This window comes from Puma concolor, chromosome B3 (genome assembly GCF_028749965.1).
Source record: "Puma concolor isolate L17-30 chromosome B3, mPumCon1.1.hap2, whole genome shotgun sequence".
Taxonomy (NCBI): domain Eukaryota; kingdom Metazoa; phylum Chordata; class Mammalia; order Carnivora; family Felidae; genus Puma; species Puma concolor.
Window position 1 is genome coordinate 23,136,817 of NC_141672.1, and position 16,048 is coordinate 23,152,864.

Genomic DNA, 16,048 nt, shown 5'->3' on the forward strand with positions numbered 1-16,048 from the left:
GCATTATTATACCCCTAAAGCCTCTTTTACACTTCCCCTTTCCCCAGGGCTATCAACTATCCTGACTTTTATAGTAACAATTCTCTTGCTTAAAAAAAAAAAAAAAAAAAATATATATATATATATATATATATATATATATATATATATATATATATAATACATACATCTTGTTTAGTATTCCCTGTGTGTAAACTTTATATAAATAGAATAATACTGTATATCTTCTTCTGCTTTTTTTCAATTGATGTTATGTTTTTGACATTATAACCTTACTAATGTGTACTTAGGTTTGATCATTTCATTTTTATTGCTGTGTTATACTCCACTGGGAGAACATATCACAATTTATATATGTTCCGTTCTTAATGGACTTTGTGTTTGTTTTCAGCGTTTTCATTATGAAAAGTGCTGCTCCAAACATTCTTGTACATGGTTCCTGGTGCATGTGGGCAAGAGTTTCTCTGCAGCATGGGTTGGCACACGATGGCATGTGGTCCAGTTGAATAGGGTTCTTTTGTAATACCTCCACCCATGCTCCTTTGTTTATGGCTACTTCTGTGCTAAAATGACAGTGTTGACTAATTTTGACAGAGTTAATATATCCTGAAAGCCTGAAATATTTACTATTGTACCCTTTACAGGAAAAGTTTACTGACCTCTTTTCTGAGGGGGCAGGGGGTATCTAAAAGGACTGGAATTAGTGTACTATAGAGGATGTGATGGTTAATGTTATAACTTTTTAAAAGTTGCTTTTCTTTGGAAAAATGTTTCAGAATAGACATTTATTTTGTTATGTTTTATTAACATGAAATTTGGGCATTACAGCAAAAAGTAAGCTCTTCCTCTTCATGGAAGAATTAAACAGAATCCTAAATGGATAACTGTGTTTTGCTTTTACTAGTTTCATGCGTTTCATCAGTCCCTCCGAGACCTCAGCAGTGAACAAGTTCGGCTTGGAGATGATTTCAATCGGGAATTTGCCAGAAGAAGCCGGTAAAAGCAGAATATGGTTTTTATTGGAGGCATAAGTTATTAGAAGAACATAATAAGTTCTGTAATTGATATGTTTACATGAATTCAAAAACAGTGCTGTTTTTATACCAGTATTTTAAAATTTATTAATAGAACAGTTTAAAATCCTTTGAATTTAGAATGTATTGTGACTCAGTGTTAGACAAATTAAATTCATATTTTTAAAAACATGTTAACTTACTTCACTGGAGTACTGCCATTATGGAGAGATACATTGTGAGACCTTAGCAAAGAGGTTGATTTGCAAATAGTTGGAGAGAGACAGAGAGAGAAACAGAGATGGAGACCAGATCACCAACAGTGAAGCTTAAAAAAAAAAAAAAAAAAAAAAGCGTAGGTTGGAATTTGTCAACATGAGCCATTGTAGAATCCAGTATTTTAGCTTTCAGTTGAAATCTTCAAAAGTGAGCAGTTTATATTTGCCAGCTCTGCAGTTTTGTCAATTTTATGTAGTGCCCAGCAAATATCACCTTCTTTAAAATTTCCTCACTGTCTTTTCATTTTCATCATTAGCAGCGACAGTTGGCTTTCATTTGGAGGCCATATTTTCACAGGAAACCAAAGCCTTTATCCTTCTCTAGAGTCAGTCTCTAGAGTGACTCTCTAGAGTTCTTCTCTAGAGCAGTGATGGGGGAACAACAAAGCTGAATTGAAGTTTGTTTACCAAGTTCACTTGCTAACTCCCATTCCATCTAACAAAATCATTCCATACACCAGTTTTTTGTTGCTGTCTCAAAAAGGGTCAAAGCTATAAATGTTAAATATGTGATTATCAGCTGTACTCTGTGTAACTTACCTGCTTTAAAATGAGGAACATAGGAAATTTAGTAATAAGAATTAAAGACCTTACTATTACTACTATTAGTAGTTAATATTATGGAACACTTACTTCTTGCCAGATTTAGATTTAATTCTTATAACAACCCTAATGAGGTAATCATCATTATTTTTTCCATTTTTTGGATGTGGAAAAGGGTCGAGAGATGAAGTAACTCAGCTTGTTGGCGTTCAAATGGGGGTATGTGGTAGAGTCAGGATTCAGGTATAGGCATTATGGCCCCAGAGTGTCTGCTCTTTACCACTTACAGCACCCTGTGGTTCAAATCATTTTCATATATAGCAGGTATAAATAAAGAAATTAAGTTCCTGAATTTTGAGCTGTATTATGGAGTTGTATTGTCATTCTTTTAAACCAGTATTTGTTAGTTAACTTAAAACTAGGTATTTATTTTTGACAAGTTGATAAAATAAGCAAAATGGTGTCAACATTCTAGTATAGTCTGTTCTTGGATTGCTTTATTGTGTAGCTTTTACACATTTGAAGAAAGGGTACAAATTAAGCACTAGGAACATGAATTTCAGGAATTTGTCCTGTTGGAAGACCCAGGAGAAATTGCAGGTTTGATTTCGTTAATTGGTTTCAGTGGTCATTTGGATGTGCAGTGGTAGACTGGGGATCTTCTGATCCATGAGCTGGTACCATCTGGTAATAGTTTGTGTGATCCAGAGGCATGTGTGAGGCAGAGAAACTTTATTTAAGCCAAAGTAGAAGTCAAGTTTCTTGTGAAATTGGTGACTTAACTTTCTTATGAATAGATGAGGAAGATATCCGGATCCAATTCTGCTTTACTTGTACCACAAATCCTTAATTTACGTTTATAAAAATACTGGGTAAGAGGTAGCTAGGTTAAATGTAGGTTTCTCTGTGATTCAGAAAGATTGATATTTAATGACTAATTTTTCATTTTTTTTGATATTTATTGCAAAAGGTATATGAATAATGAATGTACTGGAAAGCAAGCTTTTAGAAAGCATTAATAAAGTTTAACTCAGAACTCACTTTGGATGCCATGTGGAAAATTTATTTGAGAAGGGCAAGTTAGGAAACTGTTGCATTAGCATGTGAGAGATGATTGCTTGACCATGATTCTGGCAAGGAGGAGATGGACATAGATATGTTTAAGACAGATTTTTGGAGACTGAAGAAACAGGATACGGCAGTAGATTGGATATGGGGGGTAAAAAGAATAAACCAAGGGTGACTCCCAGATGTCTGATTTGAGTAGCTGGGTAGATGGTAATTCCACTTCCTGAGATACAGAAGACTGGTAGGGATATGCCAGGTCTAGAGGTTAAGAGTTTGGCCTTGGATATGTTAGGTGTGAGATATTTGTGAGACATCCAGATGTAATATATGCAGCTAGATGTTTACTCTGGAGCTTAAAGGAAAAGTCTCTGTTAGAGATACAAATTTAAGAGTGGTGAGCATACAGGAGTGGTATTTGAAAATGGGTAATATCTAGCAGCTTTATGGAAAGTATCAAGGACAGGGCTTAGTGCCAAAAAGTTCCAGTATTAGAAGTCTCATATACACAAAAGAGGTGGCTTGAGAAGGAACAGCTAGTGAGATGTGGGAAGTCCAGTGGTACAAAGAACCACAAAGCCAAGAAAGAGGTGCAAGTAAGTTTTCAGAGATTTAAAGACTTAGAATATTTACCTTTAGGATAACTTCTTCTGAGTAAATTACCTAAGAACACATAAGTAAAGTAAAATGGTAACCAAGAAAAAGTAAGATACAGGTGATGAGAAATAATAAAACTAACCCAGAGATTTGGTGAAAGCAGTCCCCAGAATGGTAACTATGTAGCAAGTCCAGGAAATATTCACTCTAAATTAGAGTAGGAAGTAGGTGTCCTTTGAGAAGAATGTAATCCACAAGAATGGAGTCGATTCTTAATAGGTGATTCTGTAAGAAGTCAGAGAAATATATTAATAATGTGATACATAAGGGCCATATAAGGCCAAAAGATAATAAGAAACTCTAGAAAAAACCAAAAGCACAAGACTGTTAACAATGTAGGTATGAAGCTGATGAAAATGGAAACATGATAGGACATAACCAAAAGCATCAATTCTTTATGATGGAATAGTTCATAAGAGGTATAAATATATTATGTAATTTACATAGGTAACCAGTAGAAAAACCAAAAATAGTAATGAATGTATCTGAAATTGGAGAGGGGTATCAGTGAACTAAATATTTCAAAACAGAGAGTTAATTGAAAGTGTCTAGAGATAAAAATGGCGGAGTTAACCAGCAAAAGAATGAAGCATGGAAGTGGTTGAGCATGGGTGCCAGTGGTGAGTGGAACCAGAGTTAAGGAGGTGTGAGAGAGGACGGGCTTTGGTTTTATTTGTAATTCTTTCAGTGCTGTTTCATTATTTATCATGTATGTTATTAATCTGTTAGGAAAAAAGGTAATAGGGAGGTAAGTTGATGAGGACGGACTTTGTACAGCACACACTGATGTAATTTGGTTACGGATTGCTAGAGAGGATTTGAGATCACATTTAGTCCTCCCCCCATTTCCTTTCTTCTTAATTTAAAATGAGACATATTGCAACCTACTTGTTTATTGAAGGTAATGGTCCAGTGTAGCGCTTGTTCTCAAAGTGTAATTCCCAAATCAGCACCATCAGCATCAGCTTGGAATTTGTAGAAATGCACATTCTTGGATCCCACTGCAGATCTACTGATTCAGCAGTCTGTCTTAATAAGTCCTCCAGGTATTTCATATGTTTGCTAAGATTTAGGAACCACTGCAGTAGAATATTATGTAATAACATGTTGTATATTTCACTGTTTGTGTATATTTTTTCAAACAGCCAACTTAAAATATATTTTTTTTTTTTGCCTAGGTCGGATGCTGAAACAAAAAGGGCTTTGGAAGAATTAGCTGAAAAACTTAATGAAACCCAAAAGCAAGAAGTGGTGAGAACTGTTTGTTTATAAAACAAATTTCATACACAGATGTTAGAGTGGTGGGCCTGGTTGTAATCGCGCTCAAGTTTAGTAGATCTTAACTTTTTGGATGATACATGCCATTTTATCTAAATTATGTTCTTGTACTTCTTATAAAATGTTCATGAATTTGGGGTGTTTAAGATTAAAATATTTACAATGGTAATATATTAGAGATTGAATTATTATTTGTCTAATTTTTAGTTTCCTTATGAATATTCAAAAGATACTTTAAATTTCACTGACCCAGTGATTATATGGCTTTTCTTAAATGATGTTTTAGAAATACGGAATTTTTTGATAGGGACTCTGTAGCACTCCTCATTAAGTATTTTCATTTCACTTAGGTGTGTAATCAGTTGCTGGAAAGACTCCTAATTCTCGAGTTTTATTTTCTCAAACTCAGATTGTTGAGAGTCGTCATTCAGGGGTTTCTTTTAATCAACCCACTGTTGTTGGTGGAATTGAAGTGAAAAATGAAGTACATACAGTGTCTGTTTCTTTGCATCATCAGTTGTTTGTTTTAGGAGAAAAAAACATCAATAGAAATTGTCCTTAAACTTGGAAACTTATCAACTTAAGGAGCAATGTGTATTTATTCATATCCCATAGCACCTTTTGTTTTTTCAAGACCAGGAATGGTAGCAGAATTTTTTTCCATAACATGTTTTATTCAAATGGAAAGTATGTTAGCAGATATTTTTTTTCTGCAGTTTTTACTATGTTTATAGATCCTTACACAGATATGTTGAGTTTATTTTAGACTGAATTTATTGCCTGCATATGCTAAGAGACGGATATACTCTGTTTTCAAAGAGATCAACGTAGTTACTCTTTTTGCAGTGAAATTTGCCCATTTCAAAAATTTGAGTAAACATCTGGCCATATGAAAAGTACATTCTTCTTGTGCTCTTGGTGCTGATTTCTTTGCGAAGCACCCCAGAGAGGTGAAGATATTATGTGTATCTTCTGTTGAAACAGACAAGATCTTCACAGTTAGTGCGTGATGATATGGCATTTGATGTGTGATCAGAATATGGGATATTTCTTTTTTTACATAAAGTCTTAGATTTTTCCAGGCATTACCAAGATTTAAATTGTGCCAGTCTAAAATACCTTAACTATTGCACTTCAAAAAAAAAAGTATTTTCTCATATTAACAGATTGGTGCTTTTCTTAGTTAATTGCAGTGGTTTACACAGCAAGAAATCTATGCCATTGTCTGATTTTCATACTGTCTAAACAGGAGTGGAATGCACACACTTTTAAGAATGTAGCTTCAAGATCCTCTGTAGCTTAATAAATGATCTTCTGGCTCTTCTCCTATAATTCTAGAATGGAACCCGTCACCTGACAGTGGAACCTGCTGAAGCTTCATCTTTTTTTTTTTTTAATTTTTAATTTTCTAAATTTGGAGGTATAATTTACTTACAGAAAAGTACATATATTATTGTAAAACTCAATGAATTATTATAAGGTGAACAGGCCCATTTTAACCACCACCCAGATCTAGAAATAGAACATTACCACTGTGTAAGAAGCCTCCTCATTCTCCATCCCAGTCACTAAATTCTCCTTCTTTTTCAAAGATGACCACTCTTGTGACTTTTTAATACCATTGGTAAATTTTGCCTGTTTTAAATATTTTATATAAATGGAATTATACAGGGTGTGTTTTTTATGTCTGTTTTTTGCTAATCTTGCTAATCATATACTTGTAGTTTGTTCATTTTTATTGCTCTTTGGCATTCCGTTGTATGGATTTACCGCAATGTATTTTAACATTTTATGATGGATATTTGAATTAATTCAAATTTTGGGCTATTACAAAGAAGGCTGCCATGAGTAATCTTATTTATTATTTTAGTGCACATGTATGTGCAGTTCTGTTAGTATGTAATGTGGAGTGCAATTTCTAGGTGCCTTCAAATTTAGTAGATACTGATAAACAGTTTCCAAAGTGGTTACGTTAATTTACACTCCCACTAGCAATGTAGGAGAATTCATGTTGCTTTTTATCCTTTCCAATATTTGGTATTATTAGTCTTTAAATAATAGCCATTATGATAGGTGTGCATAGTGTCTCATCATGGTTTTAATTTGCATTTTTATGATTACTAGATGATGAGCATTTTTTACATTTTGTTTTTTCCAGAGTTTCCAATTTCTTACTGAATTGCCTAGTAATAATCTACTCCATTCTTGTAGTCATTGGCAATTTCTTTTTTGAAATACTGGTTCACTTCTTTTGTTCCCCTTTTTTTATTGGCTTCCTTGTATTTTTGTTATTGACTTCTGGGAGGTCTTTATATATTTTGTATATGAGCACAATGTCAGTTATATGTATTTCAGTGTTATCTCCAATAGTCTTCAGCCTCTCATTCTCTTAACTCTCCCTTCATGGGGTCTTCTGTTAAAATAATCTAGTTCAGTTTTCTATCTTTTCTTTTGTGGTTAGTTTTTGTTTTTTTGTTGTTTTTTTTTTTTTTAAATCTGTTTAAGAAATTGTTCCCTATCTTCAGAACATGAAAATATTTTCTTATGTAATGTTCTAGAAGCTTATTGTTTCAACTTTTACATAAAGACTTAGTACGTACTTGGAATTGGTAAGTTGTTCAAGGTGTGAAGTAGGGATCATACATTTTATATGAATATCTATTGATGCAGTTTCATTTATTGAAAGAATCAACCCTTTGTTACTACTTTACAGTCCTGTCTTGGTCATACACCAAATGTTCACATTTGCAGGCTTCTGTTTCTGGACTTGTATTTGATCCTGTGGTTCATTTGTCTATTCCAGTGCCCATATCACATGGTCTTGATTACTGTTGCTTAATGATAAGTTGTGCTATAGTAGAGTTAGTCTTTTTTGTTTGTTTGTTTTTATTAAATATAATTTATTGTCAAGTTAGCTAACATACAACGTATGCAGTGTGCTCTTGGCTTTGGCAGTATATTCCCATGATTCATCGCTTACATACAATACCCACTGCCCATCCCAATAAGTGCCCTCCTCAATGCCCATCACCCATTTCCCCCTCTTCCCTGCCCCTCCCATAAACTCTCAGTTTGTTCTCTGTATTTAAGAGTCTCTTATGGTTTGCCTCCCTCTCTCTTTGAAACTATTTTTTTCCCTTCCCTTCCCCTATGGTCTCCTAAGTTTCTCAAGTTCCATATGTGAGTGAAAACATATGATATCTGTCCTTGTCTGACTTATTTCACTTAGCATAATACCCTCCAGTTCTATTCATGTTGCAAATGTCAAGATTTCATTCTTTCTCATTGTCAAGTAGTAAGTATACCATTGTATGTATAAACCATATCTTCTTTATCTGTAAGTTGATGGACATTTGGACTCTTTCCATTATTTGGCTATTGTGGAAACCATTGCTATAAACATAGGGGTTCATGTACCCCTATGAATCAGCACTTGTGCACCCTTTGAATAAATTCCTAGTAGTGCCATTGCTGGGTTGTAGGATAATTCTATTTTTAGTTGAGGAACCTCTACACTGTTTTCCAGCGTGGCTGCACCAGTTTGCATTCCCTCCAACAGTGCAATTGGATTCCCATTTTTCCACATCCTTGCCAACATCCGTTGTATCCTGAGTTGTTAATTTTAGCCACTCTGATCAGTATTATGTGTTATCCCAATGTAGTTTTGATTTGTATTTCCTGATGATGAACAATGTTGAGCATCTTTTCATGTGTCAGCCATTTGGATGTCTTCTTTGGAAAAGTGTCTATTCATGTCTTCTGCCCATTTCTTCACTGGATTGTTTTTCGGGTGTTGAGTTTGTAAGTTCTTTATAGATTTTGGATACTAACCCTTTATCCGATATGTCATTTGCAAATATCTTCTCCCATTCTGTCGGTTGTCTCTTAGTTTTGTTGATTGTTTCCTTTGCATTGCAGAAGCTTTTTATCTTGATGAGGTTCCAGTAGTTCATTTTTGTTTTTATTTCCCTTGCCTTCGGAGATGTGTTGAGTAAGAAGTTGTTGCGGCTGAGGTCAAAAAGGTTGTTGCCTGTTTTCTCCTCTAAGGTTTTGATGGTTTCCTGTCTCATGTTTAGGTCTTTCATACATTTTGAGTTTATTTTAATGTATGGTGTAAGAAAGTGATCCACGTTCATTCTTCTGCATGTTGCTGTCCAGTTCTCTCAGTACTGTTTGCTAAAGAGACTGTCTTTTTTTCCATTAGATACTCTTTCCTGTTTTTTCAAAGATCAGTTGGCCACACATTTGTGGGTCCAATTCTGGGTTCTATTCCATTGGTCTATGTGTCTGTTTTTGTGCCAGTACCATACTGTCTTGATGATTACAGCTTCGTAGTAGAGGCTAAAGTCTGGGATTGTGATGCCTCCCACTTTGGTTTTCTTTTTCAACATTACTTTGGCTATTCGTAGTCTTTTGTGGTTCCATACAAATTTTAGGATTGTTTGTTCTGCTCTGAGAAGAATGCTGGTGCAATTTTGATTGGGATTGCATTGAATGTGTAGATTGCTTTGGGTAGTATTGACATTTTAACAATATTTATTCTTCCAATCCATGAGCATGGAATGTTTTTCCATTTCTTTGTGTCTTCAAATTCTTTCATAAATTTTCTATAGTTTTCAGCATACAGATCTTTCACATCTTTGGTTAAGTTTATTCCTAGGTATTTTATGGTTTTGGGTGCAATTGTAGATGGGATTGATTCCCTGATACCTCTTTTTGTTGCTTCATTATTGGTGTATAGAAATGCAATTGATTTCTGTACATTGATTTTGTATCCTACAACTTTGCCAAATTCATGGATCAGTTCTAGCAGCTTTTTGATGGAATCTTTCAGGTTTTCCATGTAGAGTATCATGTCATCTGTGAAGAGTGAAAGTTTGACTTCTTCTTTGCCAGTTTGGATGCCTTTTATTTCATTTTGTTGTCTGATTGCTGAGGCTAGGACTTCCAACACTATGTTAAACAACAGTGGGGAGAGTAGACATCCCTGTCATGTTCCTGATCTTGGGAAAAGCTCTCAGTTTTTCCCCATTGAGGATGATATTAGCTGTCGGCTTTTCACATATGGCTTTTATGATGTTAAGGTATGTTCCTTCTATCCCCACTCTCTTGAGTTTTTATTAAGAAAGGATGCTGTATTTTGTCAAATGCTTTTTCTGCATCTATTGCCAGGATCTATGACAGGATCATATGGTTCTTATCCTTTCTTTTGTTAATATGATGTATCACATTGATTGATTTGTGAATATGGAACCAGCCCTGCAATCCAGGAATGAATCCCACTCAACCTTGGTGAATAATTCTTATACTGTTGAATTCGACTTGCTACTATTGTGTTGAGGATTTTTGCATCCATGTTCATCAGGGATATTGGCCTATAATTCTCCTTTTTAGTGGAGTCTCTGTCTAGTTTGGGAATCAAGGTAATGCTGGCTTCATAGAATGAGTCTGGAAGCTTTCCTTCCATTTATTTATTTATTTGTTTATTTTTGGAACAGCTTGAGAAGGATAAGTCTTAACTCTGTTTTAAATGTCTGGTAGAATTCCCCTGGGAAGCCATCTGGCTCAGAACTCTTATTTGTTGGGAGATTTTTGATAACTGATTCAATTTCTTTGCTGGTGATGTGTCTGTTCAAATTTTTTATTTCTTCTCATTTGAGTTTTGGTAGTATATGGGTATCTAGGAATTTGTCTATTTCGTCCAAGTTGTCCAGTTTGTTGGCATATAATTTTTTGTAGTATTCTCTAATAATTGTTTGTATTTCTGTGGTGTTGGTTGTGATCTCTTCTCTTTCATTTGTGATTTTATCTATTGGCGTTCTCTCTTTTCTTTTTGAGACGTCTGGCTAGGGGTTTATCAATTTTGTTGATTCTTTCAAAAAACCAGCTCTTAGATTTATTGATCTGTTCTGTTTTTTTGTTTTTTGTTTTTGTTTTTGTTTTTGAATTCTATATTGTTTATTTCTGCTCTAATCTTTATTATTTTCTTCTGGCTTTTTTTTTTGTCTGTTTTTTTTTTTGTTTTTTGGGTTTTTTTTGCTGTTCTTTCTCTAGTTCCTTTAGGTGTATGATTAGGTTTTGTATTTGGGATTTTTCTTGTTACTTGAAGATAGGCCTGAATTGCCTCTTAGGACTGCCTTTGCTGCATCCCAAAGGGTTTGGACTGTCGTGTTTTCATTTTCATTTGCTTCCATATATTTTTAAATTTCTTCTTTAATTGCCTGATTGGCCCATTCATTCTTTAGTAGGATGCTCTTTAACCTTCATGCATTTGGAGGCTTTCCAAATTTTTCTTGTGGTTGATTTCAAGTTTCTGAAAATGTGTATCATATGATCTCAATTCTTTTATATTTATTGGGGGCTGTTTTGTAATCCAATATGTGATCTATCTTGGAGAATATTCCATGTGCAGTGCATTCTTTTCCAGTGAGAAGAATGTGTATTCTGCTTTTGGATGAAAAGTTCTGAATATATCTGTCAAATCCATCTGGACAGTGGTCCAAGGCCATTGTTTATTCTTGATTTTCTTCCTAGATGATCTGTCCATTGCCATGGTAGAGTATTAAAGTCGCCTGCAATTACTGTATTCTTATCAATAAGATTGCTTTGTGATTATTTGATTTATGTATTTGGGTGCTTTCATATGGGGGACATAAACATTTACAGTTGTTAGTTCTTGATGGATAGACCCCGTAATTATGATATAATGCCCATCTTCATCTCGTTATAGCCTTTAGTTTAAAATCTAGTTTGTCTGATAGAAGTATGGCTACTCCAGCTTTCTTTTGACTTCCAGTAGCATGATAGATGGTTCTATATCCCCTCACTTGTAATCTGAAGGTGTCCTCAGGTCTAAAATGAATCTCTTGTAGACAGCATATAGATGGATCTTTTTTTTTTTTTTTTTTTTTTTAATCCATTCTGATATCCTATGTCTTGATTCGGGCATTTAGTCCATTTACATTCAGACTGATTTTGAAAGATATGGATTTAGTGTCACTGTGTTATCTATAGGTTTCATGCTTGTGGTGATGTCTCTGGTCCTTTGTAGTCTTTGCAGCATTCCACTCACAGAGGCCCCCTTAGGATATCTTGTAGGGCTGGTTTAGTGGTCATGAACTCTTTCAGTTTTTGTTTGTCTGGGAAAGCCTTTATCTCTCCTTCTATTCTGAATGACAGTCTTGCTGGATAAAGGATTCTTAGCTGCATATTTTTCCTATTCAGCACGTGGAATGTTTCCTGCCACTGCTTTCTGGCCTGCCAAGTTTCAGTAGACAGGTCTGCTACTATCCTTATGTATCTACCCCCTTTGTAGGTTAAGCCCGTTTGTCCCTCGCTGCTTTCAGAATTCTCTCTTTATCTTTTGTTTTATTATTTTTTTAATGTTTATATATTTTTGAAAGAGAGAGAGACAGAGTGTGAGCAGGTGAGGGACAGAGAGAAGGGAGACACAGAATAGTAGCAGACTCCAGGCTCTGAGTTGTCAGCACAGAGCCCGATGTGGGGCTCAAACTCATGAACTGCGAGATCATAACCTGAGCCGAAGTTGGATGCTTATCTGACTGAGCCATCCAGTCACCCAAGAATTCTCTCTTTATCTTTGTATTTTGCCAGTTTCACTGTGATATGCTGTGGTGAAGACCTTTTCTTGTTGAATCTGATGGCAGTTCTCTGTACCTCCTGGATTTGGATGTCTGCTTCCTTCCCCAGATTAGGGAAATTCTCAGCTATAATTTGTTCAATTAAACCTTCTGCCTCTTTCTCTTCTTCTTCTGGAACTCCTATGATACAGATATTACTACGTTTCATTGAATCACTTAATTTTCTAATTCTCCCCTTGTGGTCTAGTATTTTCTTATCTTTTTGTCAGCTTCATCATTTTCTGTATTTTATCTTCTGTTTCATTTATTGTCCCCTCTGCTTCCTCCATCCTTGCTGTCACTGCATCTAGTTTATTTTGCGCCTCATTTGCATCTCATTTACAACATTTCTTAATTCATTGTGACTGTATCTTGTCTTCTATGCTGTTTGCAAGCCCAGCTATTACTCTTATGACTGTTTTTCTAAATTCTTGATCAGATATATTGTTTATATTTGTTTTCAACAATCCTCTAGCTGTCATTTCTTCCTGGAATTTCTTTTGAGGAGAATTCTTTTGTTTTGTCATGTTACCTAGTTTCCTGTCCTTTATATGTTTTAATAACTTGTTATGTGTCCTGTACCTGTGAGCACTACTATATTCAAAAAAGGTCATATACTGTCCTGGGACTGGCCCTTCAGGAGGTGTTTTTGGAGTGTGTTGCATGCTCTCTGTTGTGAGTCTGGTTGCTTTATCTCCCTATTCGTGGTGGTGGTTTGGACCTTCCACCTGGTGTGCTTTGATTTGTGCGTTGAAGAAACCCTGGAAAAAATTTAAAAAGGAGAGGGTGGTGGAAGAAGCCTTATCCCATACAAAGAGAGAGAAATGACAGGGGTGGGGAAAAAGAAAAGAAAAAAAAAAAGTGACCAGGCAGAAAATCAGAGAAATTATATGGCTTAATCCCGAGAGAGACAGGAAAATAGAGAAGAAGGAGATATGAAAGAAATGTAAAAAGAATAGATTAAAAATGTCTGCTTAAAGAAACCAACAATCAGAGAAGGGAAGAAATCAGAGGAAGAAAAGGAAGAAAAAATGTATATATAAAATAAGAATTGACCAAGAATCAAATCAGAAAATGCAAAACTGGAGAACTGATACCTGATGGTGCCTTGGAACCGGGGGCTGTGCTGGTCTGGAGGAGAGGCTGTCTGGTTCCTCAGAGCCCATCCTGCTCCGGTAAATACACAGTTATCAGGCAGGGAGGGGTGGGGGTTGGTGTAGGTGGGCCCGGCCTCCACTGGGAGGCCGCTGTCCTGTTCCCTGAAGCCTCACCTTGTTGGTGATGGGGAGAAAAATGATGACAACCTAGTTTCTCCTCCCCAGACCAGGTGTCTCAAACCACTCTGTTCAGGCTGTCCTCACAGTGTTGCGTGGGCGTGAACCCGGTTTGTCCCGCTCCACTGTCTCCCGCGCCTCCCAGTGCTCTGTTGGGATTCAAACCCCCATGTCTTAAAGGATCCCGCTCTGCCCTGGTTCCAGGGTAGTGTCATTCTGCCCAGCCAGCCAACAAAGGGCCTCTGGCTGGCAGGTGCCTGCTGGGTCTTTTGTCCTTGGAATGGCTATATACCTTCTTTCTACAGCATTCAAGGGAAGGAACTGCTCTCTCCTACTTCACCTCTGAGCTCACTACCCAGCCAGGGGCTGGCTCCGCCTTCCCCCTAGACACACATAAAGGGTGGCAGGCTCCAATCTGCCAGTTGAGGAAAACTCACAACCCTGGATCATGTTAGAAATTGGTTCTTTCTCTGTTTTTTTTTCTGTTCCCCGGTCCATGGTTTTTCTCTTGTCCAAATACAATCCTACACTTCCACAGCCTCTCTTTCTCTTCCTTTTGTCTCCACAGAAACGGATCCCTCCCCTCCTTGCCTCCCCACCTATTTTATCTTTCCCAATTCGCAGTCACACACCTTTGGCCTGACAAGTTGTCACGTGGGCCCCTGGAGATGTTTCTGTCACTCTGTAACCAGGATTCCTGGAATTCCAAGTCTTCTGGCCTCAATACTGCTGTGCTGATGGATGAGGGAGATTCGGGTCCCCCTACTTCTCTGCCATGTTGACTCCTCTCTCTTAGAGTTAGTCTTCAAGTTTATCTTGTGTAATTTTTACTCTGCATTTCTGCATACATTTTGGAATCAGCATGTGAAATTTTAAAAACCTGGGATCTTGATTAGATTTCATTGTGTCTATAGGTCAACTTAGCATTGAAACGTTTACAATGTGAGTTTTCCAGTTCATGAACATAGCAAATCCTTCCATTGCTATTTTATAGTGTTTAATCTAGAGGTCTTATGTCTTATACATCATTTTTAAGATTTGCTTTTTGACTTTGATATTTTTATGACACTATAGAGTGTCACTTAATATTATAAAAATTAATCTTTGTCTTTTATTTGGAGGATTTACCCTATCACATTTATGTAAATATTCATTTAATTTATGTAAATCTACCATATTATGTTTCCTTTCAGTTGGTTTCACCTGTATTTTTCTGTTTTTACATTTTTTTCTTGTGTCCTTTGGATTTATTAGTTTTCTTTAAAAAAATTTTTTTTAAAGTTTATTTATTTTGAGAGAGAGAAAGCGTGAGTCAGGGAAGAGCAGAGAGAAAGGGAGAGAGAGAGAATCCCAAGCAGGCTTCACACTGCCAGTGCAGAGCTTGAACCCATGAACTGTGAGATCATAACCTGAGCTGAAGTCAAGCATTTAACTGACTGTGCCAGGCACCCCAATTTTTCATTTTAAAATTTTTTCCTTATTTATTATCTTGGTTATTGTACCTTTTGTTATATTTTCATGGTTAATATAGATATTAAAACATGCACTCTTAATTTATCAAATCTTAATATAAACTAGCACTTCAAGCTTTTTCCAGAAAATACATGGATCTAAGAACACACTAACTCCTTTAACTTGTGTTTCCACTTTCATGTTCTTATTGTCAGTAATTTTCATTCTTTATATAATTGATCCACATAACACATTACTGTTAATGTTTTATACAGTAATATTTACTCTTTAGCAGTCTTCATTTCTTTCTCATTCCTTTTTGCATTTTGAGATTCCTTTTCTGCCCTAAGAACATAATTTGAAATTTCCTTTACAGTGAATATATACTTGAAAAATCCAGTTTAGAATTTCATTTGGAATAGGTTCTTTGGTGACAGACCCTCTCTGTATTTGTCTGAAATGTCTTTACTTTCTTTGTTGAAAGAGATTTTCACTGGATATAAAATTTGAAATAGTCCTTTTTCTTTTTTCCCTTGTCTGTATTTTGAAGATATTTTATCATTTCTCAGTTCCATTGTTGCTGTTGACAAGTCAGCTGTGAGTCTTGGTGCTTTTTTTTTTAATTTTAATTTTTTTTTTACATTTATTTATTTTTTCAGAGACATAGAGCACAAGTTGGGGAGGGGCAGAGAGAGAAGGAGACACAAAACCCAAAGCAGGCTCCAGGCTCTGAGCTGTTAGCACAGAGCCCGATGCGGGCTTGAACTCACAAACCGTGAGATCATAACCTGAACCGAAGTCGGACACTTAACCCATTGAGCTACCCAGGCGCCCCTTGTTGGTGCTTT

General features: G+C 35.9%; 1 protein-coding gene across 9 annotated transcripts in view; it reads left to right on the forward strand.

Annotated features, from left to right (window-relative positions):
* The window catches only part of CEP128 (centrosomal protein 128), a 397,276-nt gene that overhangs the window by 35,032 nt on the left and 346,196 nt on the right, over nt 1–16,048 (forward strand). For all 9 annotated transcript variants that reach the window (XM_086709100.1, XM_086709103.1, XM_086709099.1 and 6 more), the window contains 2 exons: nt 905–996; nt 4,735–4,807. In XM_086709100.1, coding sequence (XP_086565226.1) covers nt 905–996; nt 4,735–4,807 — 165 coding nt within the window. The remainder of the gene's footprint in view (nt 1–904; nt 997–4,734; nt 4,808–16,048) is intronic.